Below are 18368 nucleotides of genomic sequence, written 5' to 3'. Positions count from 1 at the left end.
AAAGATGTAATTGGACATTGGACATTTTTTTTATTTTTTTATTTTATGATTGGTTTGATTTTATGATGAAATTGTTACGAAATATGCATATTTTGTTGTGATTTTAGTTTAAATTATTTATGAATTCAAAATTAGATTTAATTAGGATTTAAATATTATATTTGAGTTTTTTGATACATTTCTGGTAATGGTATAAGATTTGTAAGATTTAATTGTTTTAGGTAAATTTTTTCTTGCATGTGATTGGCCGAAAATATATTGTGGAACAAAAATTATTTTCTTCAAATTGTGTTACCCGAAATATAAAAAAACTACCAAATATAAATAAGAAGGTGAGGCCAGAATCAACCAGAAGCTTCAGTTAATGAGAGCGCTCGAAAAAACTCTGTTTTTATATAAAAAGTTATTGATTGGAATATTGTTTAAATCGAGCAACGAAAAAGATTAGAATGTTTTTTTTTTCTGAAAAAAGTCTGATGCCATTTTTTTATCTCGCAAGTTTCTCCAAACAGAACCTTGGCTTAGCTGGTAGGAAAGTGACATGATGACAACGCGTGTTTAGGTTTGTGAGTTGCATTAAATGTAACTTTGTGAGACAAAAGAGTAGAGAGAAAACCATTTTTGTATCGTTGGGAGCTTATTTCCCATTTTGCCCCTATTTTCCGCTTTATAACCAGAAATTTTTTCACTCCAGTGCATTCAAAGTTTATGAGCGTGTATTCAGTTAGCGACTTGGATAAAGAATTCAAAAAGCTCTGGCCAAAAAGCAAAGATATCTTTATCAAAAAGGAGGAAAATGATTGCTATCTCATAAAGTTTCAAACCCAAAATGAATATGAAGTTGTTCTCAAGTTCAGACCGTGGTTTTTGGAAGGTGATCTGCTGGCTTTAGAGCCATGGAACCCTCAAATCCCAAGAAGCTCAGTGGATTTAACTAAACATCTTATGTGGATGCGTCTGTATAACATGCAACCTGGATTTGCAAATCCAAAAATTGTTTACAGTATTGCTGAGGCTATGGGAAAAGTGAAAGAGCTAGACCCACCAGATTGTGTTGTCCCCAAAGGAAAAGTTCAAAAAGCTCTGGTTCTTTTAGATGTTAGAAATCCACTGCGTAGGGAATTCTGGGTTGAAAACGTTGTCGGAGAGAAGGTTTGGATTAGGTTGTTCTACGAGAAACAACCATTTAATCTATGTGGGTTTTGCTATACAATAGATCATAAAGAACTAGAGTGTGAAATCATTGTTGCATATCTGCTTCAGCAACAAAGAGGATACTTGTCTTCCACATCTATACTGGATCCACCATCCTGGACCAACCCTGATTCCAGAGTTAAATCTGCAAATCAACATGCAATCATTGAGCAAGGGAATCAAAATGAAAATGAAGTCAATCAGCCAGAAACTTCTCAAAATGATGAAGGTAGATTCATGCTTCCTGCTTCTACTTGCATGCATGCAAAAAATACAAAACTTAGCTTGTTGCAATTTAATGTAGAAGTAAATAAGGATTCAGTCTCGTTGAATGAACAACATAAAGACAATATCATTAAAAACATTCCTTTGGATTCTACTTCACTGATTATTGTGGTTGGTTGTAATTCTCAAGGCTTTGTACAAGTTCAAATAAAAAATAATATAGAACATGAAAAGCAGTCTAAAAGATAAGGAAAAAGAATTATACTTGAAGAGGGTGGTCCTAGTTCTAACTACTTGAATCACATGGAGTATCAAAATCTAAGAAGAGATAATTTATTAGAAAACATGTCTGAAGAAAACGTGGAGCAACATTTGAAGATTTTTAATGATTATATGGGTCAGGAAAGTGGATTCGGGTCGAATATGAAGATTCTTAAATCTTATTTGGCTTTAGGTGAATTCGATGTTTCATTTGATGATTTCAATGCTGGCCATATAGATCCAGATTCACTCCTTAAAGATAATGTTTTCAAGCAGCCCATACAAGATTTGATTAATAAAATTGAAGATGATTTATCCAGCTATAATTCTACTGAGCATAATATGGATTTCTCAGGAAGTGAGCGTGTTAGTTTGGATGTTCATTCACCATCTTCTAACTCCTACACTCCATTACATGGAACAGTTTCAGAGCAGAACCACTCCAAAAGAAGAAAGGCAACCAAATCAAGCACTGAGGGCCAGGTAATTATCTCTAATAACTCAAGCTTTAATTTCTTTGGTTTTCAATCTGCTTCCTGCATTATACTTCCTAGTTTATATTTCGGAATATTAGAAATTAAACTGTTTAGTCTGGGGTCTTCTTCAATCAATTATAACTCTTATACAACAATGAAAATACTCTCATGGAATGTCCAAGGCTTAGTTGGTAAAGCAACTAGAGATAATTTGAAAGACATAATCCGAATTCATGATCCAGATATCATCATCTTGATGGAGACCAAAATGGGTTTGGATAAAGCGAAATCTTTTACTCAGAATTTTAATTATCCCAATACCCATTTTGTTAGTTCTATTGGATTATCTGGTGGTTTAGTATTATCATGGAAAGATGGGTTTCCCTGTGATATTATGTGCAGCAAGGATAATATGATTCATCTTATTATCACTTCGAATTCATCAAAACAAGAATGGATACTTTCTTGTGTTTATGGATCCACACATTATGATCTCAAAAAACAACAATGAGAATTTATTAAAGAACTGGGAGAAAATGTTTTTCAAGCTTGGGTGGTCTTGGGATATTTAAACTTTCACATTTCAAACTCAGATGCTTCTACTGGTGCTAATTCGATAGATAATTGGATCTGCAGTATAATAAATAGTGCATGACTAATGGATTTGGGATATACTGGTTCTCACCACATCTGGACTAGTCGTTTAAATGGTCAAGGACCTAAGAGAGCTAGGTTAGATCTAGAGTTACATAACTCAAATTGGATTAGGTATTTTCCTGAATCAAGAGTTAAACATTTACCTTTTTTAGGTTCAGATCACTTCCCCATTCTTCTGTGTAGTGAGCCAGAATTGGTGAAGCCAAGAAATGTTTGGAAATTCTACAGATGTTGGTTGAAAGATCCAAATTGTTCAGCCATCATTGCTGAGGTTTGGAACTCTTCGGCTAATGCTGGGAATATATCTCAAAAACTTGGTTTCGCAAGGCGTAAACTCTCAAAATGGAACATAGATCATTTTGGTCGAATTGATTTTCATATAAGGCATCTTAGGGAGCAACTGTCCACTTTGCAATCACAACCATATTCTGATGATATCTCTTGCAAGATAAACGTCGCTATACAGAGGTTGAATTATTGGAAAAAAGTGGAAGCTGACTTTTGGCACCAAAAATCGGGAGATAGATGGTTGAAGGACTCAGGTAATAATACATCATACTTCCATACATTATCCAAAAAAAGATAGTCTAGGAATCGGATTACGACGATAAGGGATGAACACGGATAATGGTATAACACGAAAAATAAGCGGGAGTTAATTTTAATAAAACACTTATCTTTCATTGCTCAATCTACAAATCCAAAACTATATGATTCCTCTTTTGACATTATCTCCCCGATTATCACTCAAGCTGATAACGACACTTTATTGGCTACACCATGTGAAGAAGAAATCTTGGATGTTCTTAAATCTATGCCTAGTTGGAATTCTCCAGGGAAAAATGGGTTTCAAGCGGGATTCTTTTTAACACAATGGTCAACTGTAGGAAATGATGTTGTCAACTTAGTTCAACAGTTCTTTGAGAGGAAGATAATGCCACCCTCTTTAAACCACAGAGTCACTTGTCTGATTCCTAAAGCTAGACAACCTTCGACACCAAATGACTATAGGCCAATTAGTCTTTGCAACATTATCTACAAGATAATCTCTAAGCTAATAGTTATAAGAATGAAGCCCCTCATGGATAGGATAATCTCTCCTACACAAGCAGCATATGTTCCACAAAGACTCACTAATGATAATATTGTTATGGCACATGAGTTGGTGCATTCGATGAAAAAGTCAAGGAAAAAGCAAGGTCTAGTGGCTCTCAAATTAGACATGTTGAAAGCTTTCGACAGAATATAGTGGGCTTTTGTAGATAATATGCTTAAGTCATTAGGATTCTGTCAAGATTGGAGAACTATCATTTTTCAGTGTATCTCGACAACAACAGTGTCTATACGACTGAACGGTGGTTTGTGTAAGCCATACTCACCGGCTAGGGGTCTTAGACAAGGGGATCCATTATCCCCTTATCTATTCATTATATCAATGAAATATCTTTCAAGATCCTTATTGCATGCAGAAGCGAAGAATAAACAGTGTGGAATTAAGGTGGAAAAAAAATTCAATATCTATAAATCACTTGTTGTTTGCAGATGATGTTATGCTGTTCTTTCAAGCAGATCAGGGAAGCATAGAGCAGGTTAAATTGTGTCTTCAAAATTTTGGTAACTTATCAGGTCAGATGATCAACTTTTCTAAATCATCGGCTTTTATAGCAGGGGAACTTTGTCAGAGTGATAAACTTGTTATTATAGACCAATTGGGAGTTAAAAAACTCTGTGCTTATGATAAGTACCTAGGATTACCTATTCTTCTAGGTAAATCCAAAAACCAATCTTTTAGCTCAATTAAAGATGCTTATGAAAATAGATTACAAGGATGGTGTTCAAAGACTTTAAACCAAGCTGCAAGATCAACTTTGGTTAAGTCAGTGCTGAACTCAATCCCCTCTCATTACATGAGCAACTTTAAGCTTCCAAATAATTTAATTAAGCAGTTGGATTCAGTTCAGAGAAAATTCTGGTGGGGTCATAAATCAAATAGAGGATTAAATTTATTAGCATGGAATTCACTATGTGTCTCAAAGGATGAAGGGGGACTGGCGTTTAGAAATATTGAGAAATTTAACCTAGCATTAATTACTAAACTAGCTTGGAGATTATGTAATGAAGAACATACAAACTGGGTTAATATCATGAAAGCAAAGTATTCACCATACTGTAGTTTTATACATCTTCAAGACTCTCCGTCTAACTCTTCTTGGATTTTGAAGAGCATAGAAGTAGGTCTACAATATGTAAAGCAGTTTCACAAGTGGGATGTTAGAAGTGGTGAAAATATATTGGTTTGGTATGATAAATGGGTAGCTGGTTTAAATAGTCCCCATATACCTCGTGATACATTCCATGAGCCTGCTCGCATAGTGTATGTTTCTGATTTAATGTTGAATAACCCTGGAAGATGGAATGAACAACTAGTTTGGTCACTATTCCCTGATCAGATTGCCCAATTGATTCTGAAAATGCAACTAGTTAAACAGGGGACTGATAAACTTGTATGGGAGCCGAATAGAACTGGAAAAGTTTCAGTTAAAACAGTGTATAAAGCTATAACACAAGAGAACCAAAACAATAGAAGTATACAACCCATTAACTGGAAGAAACTATGAAAGTCAGAGGCTCCTCATAAAGTGAAGTTGTTTATATGGAAATCTATTAGAGGAATTGTCCCAAAAAAACAAAAGTTGAATTTCTATATTCCCTCAATTGATACATTATGTCCAAGATGTTTGCAACACACATAATCTTTACAACATCTTATTATTGATTGTGATCACTCTAGGTCAGTCTGGTTGGCTTTGAACATCAATGTAGGTATCCTACAAACACAACAGATACAAGTGGTTGATTGGATATCAAGCTGGTTTCAGAATGATGATAGTTTAAATATCAATAAGCAAAAGAAACAAGTCTGGATTCTCAGACTTATGATTACAACTTGGTCACTTTGGAGAAATAGATGCGCAAAAGTTTTTCAAAATAAAAATCAGAATCTAATATACACAATGCATTATATTAACAACATGGTGAAGCAATGTCATTTAGTTCCACAGAATCAAGCACAACAGATTCAACAAACTTGGTCTCCGCCTCAATCCAATCAACTAAAAATAAATGTGGATGCTTCTTTGGATCATACTTCGCAATGTTTTGGTATTGGACTGATTATACGTGATTCAACAGGGCAATGCAGAGGCATCAGAGGCAAATACATCAATGGAAGAATAGATCCGGAGCAGGCGGAATGTCTGGCCATGAAAGAAGCTATCTTATGGGCCAGAGATTGTGGCAGTAACAACATCATCCTGGAAAGTGATTGTGCAAATGTAATTAACTCGATCAAGACAGCCAATCCTTCAGTTCAGTGGACGAACCAAGGTCTTGTAGATGAAATAAGGCTTATGCTATCTTATTCTACTTATCTATCGGTTAACTTTGTTAAAAGAACAGCAAAAAATGCATCTCATGTAATAGCTAATGAGTCTAGGACTCAAAGACAGTCTTTTACTTATCTTGAAAACTTCCCAGACAAATTCAATATTGCTATCAGGGAAGACCAAAAGTTTGTCAACTTAAGTTATGTACTAAACTTTGAGTTATGAAATATAATCTGTCTTTTGCATAAAAAAAAAGTTTCTGAGCGCTTCCAACAACAACAAAAAAACAGAGTAGTAGATCTTTTTGATTTTTTCCTGCTCCGAAATTTTTAGGGTTTTTATCACGAAATCCAAGTGCTTCAAAGATTGTCTATACAATTGATCTAGGTTCCTGTTCAAGTTAAGAGAAGGTATAATACTCCTTTTTATTTTTTCTTCCTCTTCTCCTCCATGGTAATTTATAATATGATCTTTGATAGTAATATAAAATCAATGAAATTATGATATTTTAATATATAAAGAAACACAGTTAAACAACTGAAAATCCATGAAACAATTGAACTAAGCAGCAGGAGGATTTCAGATGAAAATTCAGAACCAGTTTCCCTCTCTTTTTTTTGGCGTCTACATTTATTTATTAATGGTGGTCTATGAACATATGTATATCTAGGTTTTGATGATGTTTTTTTTGGTTTTTTCCTCTTCTTGGTGTTCTCATCAACTGCAGAACAAATTTTCACACTTTTATTTTAAGAACAACTTTTTTTTCCTTCTTAGATGCATCAGAAAGCTTGAACGGAGCTTTAATCTTAATCCATTTGAAAAAGCGGGGGTCTAACAACCACACCCAATATTTCGATTAGAAATCTGTATGGACTAACTCGAGTATACTTTTAAGAGAACCAACTAGACAGTCAGACTCAATCTTAATAAAAAGTATATTAATGAGTTAATATCTCTATCTCTCGATTTGATCTATACTCAAGCAAATAGAAATCTGCGAGTCTTATCAAATACAAGAGAGATATAAACTTGGATGGTAGCAAAGACCAATATCCAAGGATCAATCAATTTCTAATCAACAACCAGAGGTTGGATTTCACAATTGATCGATACAACGCACAACCTGTGATATTTCAATTATATAACAAAATATAATGCGAAATAGAAATAACACAGACACCAGAAGTTTTGTTAACGAGGAATCCGCAAATGCAGAAAACCCCCGGGACCTAGTCCAGATTGAACATCACACTGTATTAAGCCGCTACAGATACTATCCTACTACAAGATAACCCTAATCAATATCACACTGATTCAAGGTACAGTTGCACTCCTTACGTCTCTAATCCCAGCAGGATACTACGCACTTGATTCCCTTAGCTGATCTCACCCACAACCAAAAGTTGCTACGACCCAAAGTCGAAGACTTTAATAAACAACTCTGTATCAAACAGAAAAGTCTACGATAATAGATAAATCTGTCTCCCACAGATAAACCTACAAGTTTGTTCCGTCTTTTGATAGAAATCAAGGTGAATAGGAACCAATTGATAAACCTGACTTATATTCCCGAAGAAAAGCCTAGTATTGTCAATCACCTCACAATAATCTAAATCGTATGGTAGCGAAACTAGATATTGCAGAATCACAAACGATGAGACGAAGATGTTTGTGATTTCTTTTTATCTTGCCCTATCGGAGATGTAATCTCAAGCCAATTATTCAATTGAACTCATACGATAGAAAATGGCAAGATTAGATCGCTCAACTACAAGAGAAGTAGTTTCGTCTGGCTTCACAATCCTAATAAAGTCTTTGAGTCGTTAACCGACAGGGTCTCGAGAAGAAACCTACGGTTAAAGGAGAATCGACTCTAGCAAAACCAACTAGTATCACACAGGAGGTGTGGGGATTAGTTTTTCCAGTTTCTAGACGTCTCCCTTATATAGTTTTGAAATCAGGGTTTGCAATCTAAGTTACCTTGGTAACAAAGCATTCATGAAAAACCTGACTTATTCAAGCTAATATCTTTCAACTGTTAGATCGACACTTAGCTTGTCTCACATACAAATGAAATGTATTCATTTAGGTTTGAGTAACCGTACCTAAACGTGTATATTAGGTTGGTTCACAAATAGTTAACCAATGGTTAGCCATATGAGCACTTTCATATTAACCGTATTCATCTTTTTCATAACTAGTTCAAATGACTCATAAGAACTAGTTCAAGAGTTGTTTTATTTCTTAGATCTTTATACATAGACACAATTGAAACAAAATCGGTTTGATTCACTTGAATCAATTCATGAATAATATAGCCACTGTTTGCAAAGATTGCATTCCTTATTGATTTATTGTTTAAGTTCATGAACTTCCGATTTGAGAAATATAACCAGCTTAGGTACGGGTACGTGTACCATAGCCACCGGACTTGAGTTTGGAAACTCAGCAGAAATTTTCGGTTTGAAAACTTTCGTGGGTACGCGTACGGATACGCATACTTAGGTGACTGGTTTTCAGTTTGCAAACTTCACAAACTACAACAGAAATTTTCGGTATGAAAACTTCCGCCAGTACGCCTACGGGTACGCGTACCTAAACTGTCTCCTTCACCAATACCGCATGCACACATATGCACGCACTTGGTTTCCAGCACATGTATTTATACACTAATGTGCGAACACACTATGTATGCTTATATCCATAGTTGGTTACGTAATCTCAACTCTATATTTCAATCATTGAAACATTCTTCTATATGTTATAATACTCGTTAGACAAAAAGAATCGACTATCGTCATCAAAGCTATTTTCAAGATTGAAAAGTTATCATGAATTTCATCACGGGTAAATATGAAAATGGTTAAAGCAAAAGCTCACGAGCATGAAAAAACGGGGGTCTAACAACACCACCCAATATTTCGCTTAGCAATTTGTATGGACTAACTCCGAAATACTTTGCTAGAGAATCAACTAGACAGTCAGACTCAATCTAGATAAAAGTATCTCAAGGAGTTAATATCTCTCTCTTGATTTGAGTTTTACTCAAGCTAAAAACAATAGCGAATCTTTATCAAATACAAGGAATACTTGGACGGTACCAAAGACCAATGTCCAAGGATCAATCAATATTAATCAACAACCAAAGGTTGGATTTCCAATTGATGATCACGAACGCACAACCTGTATTATTTCAATTATATAAAATATAATGCGGAAAAGAAATAACACAGACACCAGAAATTTTTTTAACGAGGAAACCGCAAATGCAGAAAAACCCCGGGACCTAGTCCAGATTGAATACACACTGTATTAAGCCGCTACAGACACTAGCCTAATGCAAACTAACTTCGGACTGGACTATAGTTGAACGCCAATCAGTCTCCCACCGATCCAAGGTACAGTTGTACTCCTACGCCTATGATCCCAACAGGATACTGCGCACTCGATTCCCTTAGCTGATCTTACCCACAACCAAGAGTTGCTGTAACCCAAAATCACAGACTTGATAATAAACAGATCTGTCTCACACAGAAAAGTCTATAAGAGGATAAATCTGTCTCCCACAGATAAACCCAAGGTTTTGTTCCGTCTTTAGATATAAAATCAAGGTAACAGGAACCAATTGATAATCCGGTCTTATATTCCCGAAGAACAACCTAGATTAATCAATCACCTCTCTGCAATCCTTCCTGACTACACAAGCGGATTGTCGAGGAATTACAAACAGTGAGACGAAGATGTTTGTGATTTTTTTATCTTGCCTATCGGAGAACTTTCATGATCTCAAGTCAATCAATCGATTGTACTCGTACGATAGAAGATGCAAGATCAGATCACACAACTACAATAAAGTAGTATCGTCCTGGATTCACAATACCAATGAAGTCTTTAAGTCGTTAACCTGATTTTAGAGAAGAAAATCAAAGGTTAATGGAGATCGACTCTAGCGGCCGCACTAGTAGCACACAGACATGTGTGGATTAGTTTTGCACAATGTTAGATGTCTCCTTTATAGAGCCTTCAAATCAGGGTTTTGCCTTAAGCAATCCTTATTCACCGTTAGACGAAAACCTGATTAAGATTCAAGCTAATATTTCTCAACCATTAGATCGAAAACTTAGCTTGTCACACACACTTGGGTAGACGTTTACTGGGTTCGTGAAAACCATGCCCAAACATGTACGTGTATGTTGGTTTAACATAGTAACCCAAAAGGTTAACCATATGATCATTTCATATTGACCTTGTTCTTCTTCACCATAACTAGTTCAATTGACTCAAATGAACTAGTTAAAGAGTTGTTAAATTGCTATGAGATCTTATGTAACTACACAAGAGACACAATTGAAACAAAGATGATTCGATTCGATTGAATCGGCTCATGAACATTATAGCCACGGTTTGCATAAAGCATTCCTTAGTAATTTAATGTTTCATGTTCAGAGCACATCTTTAGATCATAACCTCTTAAGTTCACAAACAAGTTCGCGGACTTAGCACACAAACGAGTTTTGGAAAATCCCAGCAGAAACTCTCGGTCGAGAACTTCCGACAGTTCGCGGACTTGGCAAGCCAATTCCACAATCCTCCCGATTTCTCTTGATCAAAAAAGTTCGAAAACTTCGGTTCAAGGAATACATGGTTATGTAATTTAAACTCTCATTTCAATCATTGAGACATTCTCAGAGGACGCTATGTAGCCGTTATTCACAGACCGATTCACGTCAGAGCAATTCTCAAAGTGATTGAAACTTTTCATGACTTTCGTCACTAGGTGAAGATAAACTTGATCAAAGTGAAATGCTTTACCAACACACGATTTCGAGATAAAATATAAGCAATGAATGCTCAGCTCGAAATGTCAAATGTGTATGATCTAGTCTATATAGCATACGACTTTTGTCTCATAAGAAGTAGGAGATAGAAGAGATAGACTTTTGAGTGATATATAAGTTCAAGTCTCCACATACCTTTTTGTTGATGAAGTTCCACGGTTCCTCGTATAGATCTTCGTCGTTGTATGATGAATCGCCATGAAGTCCTTGAGCTCAACTACACTTTTCTATCCTAGTCCGAGACTTAGCTATGTAGGCTAGAAATCAAGACTTATAGTTTTGATCACTAACATTGACAAACATGCTTGAGATAGCAACGTATGCGAGGTTGACCGAGCTATGCTCTAACAATCTCCCCCTTTGTCAATTTTAGTGACAAAACTATTAATACATATGGAATACAAAAAAGATAAACTTTAGTGGCTCCTATTACATAGTCTAATCTTCAACGTTGCTTGAAATCTTCGTCCTTCCAAGTACTCCAATGATCTCAAAAGTTGTAAGTTTAGCACCATCGTTGTTGAAGATCCGTAGCTATAACAATGAGAGAAATCGAGATTCTCGATCATTATTATACAGTGTCATAGTATTATTATATAACATAAAAGTCTAATTGTATCACGACTTTAACAATAATACTACGGTGATATGTATCACTCCCCCTTAGTCAATACTCCATCTCGATCATGGAAACCTTTCCCCCTTACACAATGATCCGAAAACCATATGTATTTGTAGTGTGAACTACAATATTTCTCCCCCTTTTTGTCAATAAAATTGGCAAAGGTACAAGAATGGGATCATAATGAAATTTCCACAAGAGACATTTCATGACCAAAAGAAAAATACATACCAACTTAATTTAGATGCAATCTAATAGCCTAAGGTAACAACATTCATTAAGGAGTTTTAAGATACAAGATAACCACTATAAAATTTCACAACCGCACTCCCCGCAAGATATTACCATTAATCACAAGTTCAAAAGAACTCTCCCCCATTTGATGTCATTCCCGAGAGAACAACAAGAGCGACCTTAATTTCGAAAGAAAGAAGGAGTTTATATTGGACACCAAAAACTATAGGAATGATTTTCTGTATCCAAAGCTCAACCAAATTAACCACAAGTAAACCCATGATTAATTCAATTGGAATACACAACTAAATCAAACCACAAAAGTGATCAATTTAATTGAAAGTGCTCAACATAAGTAAACTCACAGAGCTACGACTAAGTCAATCACGCAGAGATGACTAACTTAACTGTTCAAATACTCAACATAAGGAAAACCTTACGGAATATATGACTACATTAACCAAAGAACATGATAGTGTAGCCTTTCATATACTCAACACAAGAACTTGTGGAATATATGAAAACTCAACTAGATTAATTACAAGAGAACCTATAATTAATCTAATTGGAATACAAATAACCAAACTAATCACCGAAGTAATCAATTTAATTATTTTGGGCTCAACATAAAAAAACTAATGGAACCCCGACTAAGTTCATCATAGAATATGACAACCTTAACCATACATGTACTCGACGTAAGAAAGAAAACTTATGGAGTACAAACTAAATAACCAAAATAGTTGATTAATTTAGTTCTTAATGCTCGACATATACCATCTTATGGAACAACCAACAAAGCCAAGGTAAATCGACTTAGTTGTAAGGTGCTCAACATAAGACACGCAATGGAGCCTTCACGGTAAAACATAATAAAATGGATCAATGAAGATCAAAACCGTGGATAACATACAAGGATCTATTCTATTTTCCATCATAACGACATAATAGACTTTATCCTTGTTGAACAAAATATTTTATCCTATTTTCCATCAAATACATGATTGCATACGCATAACTTTTGTATATGTCAAAAGTCCATTCGTCATTTCATCAATACAAATACCGATTTATGAACGACTTTACTTTTGACTGCAATATGGGACCTTCAAGTTCACGGACGTAAACAATAATATCCCATAAAAATATTGCAATATCACAAACCATTAAAATACTGCAATAAACATCATCCTCCAAATATTTTTAGAATTTTAATAACCAATAAACCTAAAAAATAACATAAGAAGATGAAAACAAAAATAGATATGTGTAGTCACAATCATCGCTATTCAAAGCACTAGTTATTCTTCCAAAAAATCCAAAAAGAAGACATCCTAGGCGACAATGCCTTTGAGAAATTCAGCATCATTCCCAAACTCCTTGTTGTCAACAGCTATTGGAATATAAGGTTTACGAAGATAGGATTTTATATCAACGAACTGTCTTGGCTGATTATGTCGTACCAAGGCTCTCTGAATTTCTAAGGACTTTGACACAAAAGCCTTTATTTCACGAATCTCCTTTCTTACTTCCTTCAACTCATCAAGAACATCGGAAAACTTCTGAGAGTTAAAAGGTACGGCCCTGGGATTTCTTGTATTCCTTCTTTTTCTTTTCAGGGACTTAGAAACAAGAGATTTTTATTTTTCCTTGATTGAAGATTTAACAATCATGTTGACATCCTTTCCATCTGACATGGTGCTTTGAGAACATTTATAAACAACTGGATTTGTGTGATTGAATCACCTAACTCAACAAGCAATCTTATATAGGATGTCAAAAAGGAAAAAGGAATGTAAGGTTCAAAACTTATTGACAGGTTCGTATACGCCCAACTCTAAAACCCTATAAAGAGTAGAATTGTCGATAATAACCCTTTATTTTATTTGATAGACAGAAAATAACAAATCTAAGAAAAGAAGGAAAAACTTTACTGAAGCCTGAATCAACATTAAATCTTGTCTCTTTTCGTCAGGCACATGAGACAAGATTTTCCCAACAACACAATCAAGTTGTGTTGCGATGAACAACGATTTGTCCATATTTTTCCTCAAAGGAGGAATCTTCATACTTCTGTCTATCAAAACGATTCGACCATAATTTCTTTTCAAATGGTCTTACTCTATCCCTGGAAACCAACTTCCTAGACGAAGATAAGATCCTACATACCTCGGCGGTCTTCTGAGCAAGTTTCAGCTTCCTTGCTAATCGATCTGCTCTTCGTTGAAGTTTGCTGGCATGCCTTATTTGGTGCTTGTACTTGTAACACCTTGATAGTTTGTGTCCCTTCATCGAACAAAACGAGCACGTCAAACTTGGATAGTATTCAGGCATCTGAGATGTGCAAGCAGCTAGACATACAGTAGATCCTGAAACATTACTGACAGGGTTTCCAATTAGAGAATCTTCCAGCTTGATTGGTTTTCCTTCTTCTCCGAACCCATTGAGGTTGATATATGTATTGCTACAAGTATCAAAATCGATGTTTTCACCAAGGATCCCTACACTTGATTTCCTATCTTCATCGAAATCATAGATTTCAGACATTTCATCAAGTGTTACAGCTAGACCTTTGTTCCTAGTGTATTTTCTATGATTTGGGCATTCGTTAGCAAAATGGTCAAAACCCTTACACTTAAAGCACTGAGGCATGTCCTCGTCATCAGCCTCGTCAGCATCCCTATTTTTAGGAGGTACGCGACCGTGAGGTTTGTATGATGACCTAGGTTTGTCTCTTGAAAACCGTTTACTTATCTTCAACAGAAGATGCCTAAACTGTCTTGTGATCAAGGAGACCGACTTGTCAAGGTCTTCATCTGAAAAATCATTCTCAGACTGATCATCCTCAGAGACATGAACACTTTTACTTTTGGCAAGTAATTTAGTGCTCTTATGTACTTTAAAGGCAATATCCTTACCGACTTTGGATGTATGCTCATGGTCAAAGATATTTAGCTTCAAACCCAAGGTGTTTCTGGAAAGATTATTGAGGTTATTCCCCTCAACGATGGCATGCTTCTTAGAATCGTATCTAGATGGCAACGATCTGAGAATTTTCATCACAATGTCCTTTTCAGGAATAGTCTTACCCATTGCAAGAGATGCATTAACAATTTCAGACACTTTGTGATTAAACTCATCAAATGTTTCTTCATCTGCCATACGAAGGTTCTCCCAATCGGAATTAAGGTTTTGAAGCCTAGCTTCCTTTTCACTGGAGTTTCCTTCAAATACGGTTTTTAAGATATCCCAAGCATCTTTAGACCTAGTGCAATTAGACACATGGTGTTGAAGACTTGGGGAAATGGCATGTATGATAAAATTTAACCCTTCACAATTCTGCTTTGCAGCAAGAATCTCGGCAGCATTATATTCACCAATATTCTTGGGAACAGTTCCGTCTCCAGCTGCAACAACGGGCGCATCATAACCATTCACCACATATACCCATGATTGGAAATCACGCGATTGAAGAAAAGCTCGCATAACAATTTTCCACCATAAGTAATTGGAGCCATCGAAGACTGGTGGTACATTAATAGAGATAGCACCTCTGTCCATAGAGTCAGATCGCTACAAACACGGACTTGTTAGGTCTTAAACGTGTTTTCCTGCTCTGATACCAATTGAAAAAATGGGTGTATAACAACACCACCCAATATTTCGCTTAGCAATCTGTATAGACTAACTCCGAAATACTTTGCTAGAGAATCAACTAGACAGTCAGACTCAATCTAGATAAAAGTATCTCAAGGAATTAATATCTCTCTTGATTTGATTTTTACTCAAGATAAAAACAATAGCGAGTCTTTATCAAATACAAGGAATACTTGGACGGTACCAAAGACCAATGTCCAAGGATCAATCAATATCAATCAACAACCAAAGGTTGAATTTCCAATTGATGATCACGAATGCACAACCTGTATTATTTCAATTATATAAAATATAATGCGGAAAAGAAATAACACAGACGCCAGAAATTTTGTTAACGAGGAAACCGCAAATGCATAAAAACCCCGGGACCTAGTCCAGATTGAATATACACTGTATTAAGCCGCTACAGACACTAGCCTACTGCAAACTAACTTCGGAATGGACTATAGTTGAACTCTAATCAGTCTCCCACCGATCCAAGGTACAGTTTTAATCCTACGCCTCTGATCCCAGCAGGACACTGCGCACTTGATTCCCTTAGCTGATCTCACCCACAACCAAGAGTTGTTGTAACCCAAAATCACAGACTTGATAATAAACAGATCTGTCTCACACAGAAAAGTCTATAAGAGTTTTGTTCCGTATTTAGATATAAAATCAAGGTAACAGGAACCAACTGATAATCCGGTCTTATATTCCTGAAGAACAACCTAGATTAATCAATCACCTCTATACAATCCTTCCTGACTACACAAGCGGATTGTCGAGGAATCACAAACAATGAGACGAAGATGTTTTTGACTTCTTTATCTTGCCTATCGGAGAACTCTCACGATCTCAAGTCAATCAATCGATTGTACTCGTACGATAGAAGATGCAAGATAAGATCACACAACTACGATAAAGTAGTATCGGTCTGGCTTCACAATTTCAATGAAGTCTTTAAGTCGTTAACTTGATTTTAGAGAAGAAAATCAAAGGTTAATGGAGATCGACTCTAGCGAGCGCACTTGTAGCACATAGACGTGTGGGGATTAGTTTTGCACAATGCTAAATGTCTCCTTTATATAGCCTTCAAATCAGGGTTTTGCCTTAGTTACAAAGCAATCCTTATTCACCGTTAGAGGAAAACCTGATTTAGATTCAAGCTAATATTTCTCAACCGTTAGATCGAAAACTTAGCTTGTCACACACACTTCGGTAGACGTTTACTGGGTTCGTGAAAACCATGCCCAAACGTGTACGTGTATCTTGGTTCAACATAGTAACCCAAAAGGTTAACCATATGAGCATTTCATATTAACCTTGTTCTTCTTCACCATAACTAGTTCAATTGACTCAAATGAACTAGTTAAAGAGTTGTTCAATTGCTATGAGATCTTATGTAACTACACAAGATACAATTCAAACAAAGAAGATTCGATTGAATCGGCTCATGAACATTATAGCCACGGTTTGCATAAAGCATTTCTTAGTAATTTAATGTTTCATGTTCAAAGCACATCTTTAGATCATAACCTCTTAAGTTCACAAACAAGTTCGCAGACTTAAGTTAATCGGTTGCGTTTTCCAAAATCAGCAGAAATTCTCGGAAAGAGAACTTCCGCCAGTTTGTGGACTGGGTTCGCGGACTGAGCACACAAACGAGTTTTGGAAAATCCCAGCAGAAATTCTCGGTCGAGAACTTCCGACAGTTCGCGGACTTGGCAAGCCAATTCCACAATCCTCTCGATTTCTCTTGATTAACAAAGTTCGAAAACTTCGGTTCAAGGAATACATGGTTATGTAATCTAAACTCTCATTTCAATCATTATGACATTCTCAGAGGATGCTATGTAGCCGTTATTCACAGACCGATTCACGTCAGAGCAATTCACAAAGTGATTGAAACTTTTCATGACTTTCGTCACTATGTGAAGATAAACTTGATCAAAGCGAAATGCTTTACCAACACACGATTTCGAGATAAAAGATAAGCAATGAATGCTCAGCTCGAAATGTCAAATGTGTATGATCTAGTCTATATAGCATACGACTTTTGTCTCATAAGAAGTATGAGATAGAAGAGATAGACTTTTGAGTGATATATAAGTTCAAGTCTCCACATACCTTTTTGTTGATGAAGTTCCACGGTTCCTTGTATAGATCTTCGTCGTTGTATGATGAGTCGCCATGAAGTCCTTGAGCTCAACTACACTTTTCTATCCTAGTCTGAGACTTAGCTATGTAGGCTAGAAATCAAGACTTATAGTTTTGATCATTAACATTGACAAACATGCTTGAGATATCAACGCATGCAAGGTTTACCGAGCTATGCTCTGACATAACACATATTTCGAGAAAAAGATAGGCGAGTAAACTCGGCTCGAAATAGCAAATATGTATGTATAAAAACTATCATACTTATACGACTTTTGTCTCAAGAGTAGGAGATAGAGTAGATAGACTTTTGAGTGACATATGAGTTCAAGTATCCACATACCTTTTGGTCGGATGAAGTTCTACTGGTTCTTTGAGTAGTTCTTCGTCTTCGTAAGATAATCTCCATGGAGTCTGGAGCTCAACTATACCTAACTATCCTAGACTGAGACTTAGTCATAAGTAAACTAGAAATCAAGACATATAGTTTTGATCACTAACATTGACAAACATGCTTGAGATATCAACGCATGCGAGTTCGACCAAGCAATGCTCTAACACCATTTTTCTCATCAGCAACACAATTCTTCAATTGAACGCCTAACATTTTATTGTAATTTGCTGGTAATATATCTTTGTGTTTATCTTTAATCTACATAGCAATTACATGTTCATT

At 35.9% G+C, this 18368-nt stretch overlaps 3 protein-coding genes across 3 annotated transcripts; all 3 read left to right on the top strand.

Moving 5' to 3' along the window:
- The first annotated feature begins 708 nt into the window (after positions 1 to 708).
- On the top strand, positions 709 to 1668 carry LOC113359484. The gene has a single exon (XM_026603106.1). The coding sequence runs from the start codon at positions 709 to 711 to the stop codon at positions 1666 to 1668; it is 960 nt and encodes a 319-aa protein (XP_026458891.1).
- A 1146-nt stretch (positions 1669 to 2814) lies between these two features.
- On the top strand, positions 2815 to 5431 carry LOC113359483. The gene is made up of 3 exons (XM_026603105.1): positions 2815 to 3355; positions 3650 to 4012; positions 4356 to 5431. Exons 1-3 carry the CDS (start codon positions 2815 to 2817, stop codon positions 5429 to 5431), a joined length of 1980 nt encoding a protein of 659 aa, XP_026458890.1.
- A 414-nt stretch (positions 5432 to 5845) lies between these two features.
- Positions 5846 to 6424, top strand: LOC113359482. Its single transcript, XM_026603104.1, has one exon. The coding sequence runs from the start codon at positions 5846 to 5848 to the stop codon at positions 6422 to 6424; it is 579 nt and encodes a 192-aa protein (XP_026458889.1).
- The last annotated feature ends 11944 nt before the right edge of the window (positions 6425 to 18368 follow it).

The sequence above is a fragment of the Papaver somniferum genome, chromosome 3, assembly GCF_003573695.1.
Source record: "Papaver somniferum cultivar HN1 chromosome 3, ASM357369v1, whole genome shotgun sequence".
In the NCBI taxonomy this organism is placed as follows: domain Eukaryota; kingdom Viridiplantae; phylum Streptophyta; class Magnoliopsida; order Ranunculales; family Papaveraceae; genus Papaver; species Papaver somniferum.
Note: the sequence above shows the minus strand (reverse complement) of the source record. Positions and strands in the feature narration are given on the sequence as shown.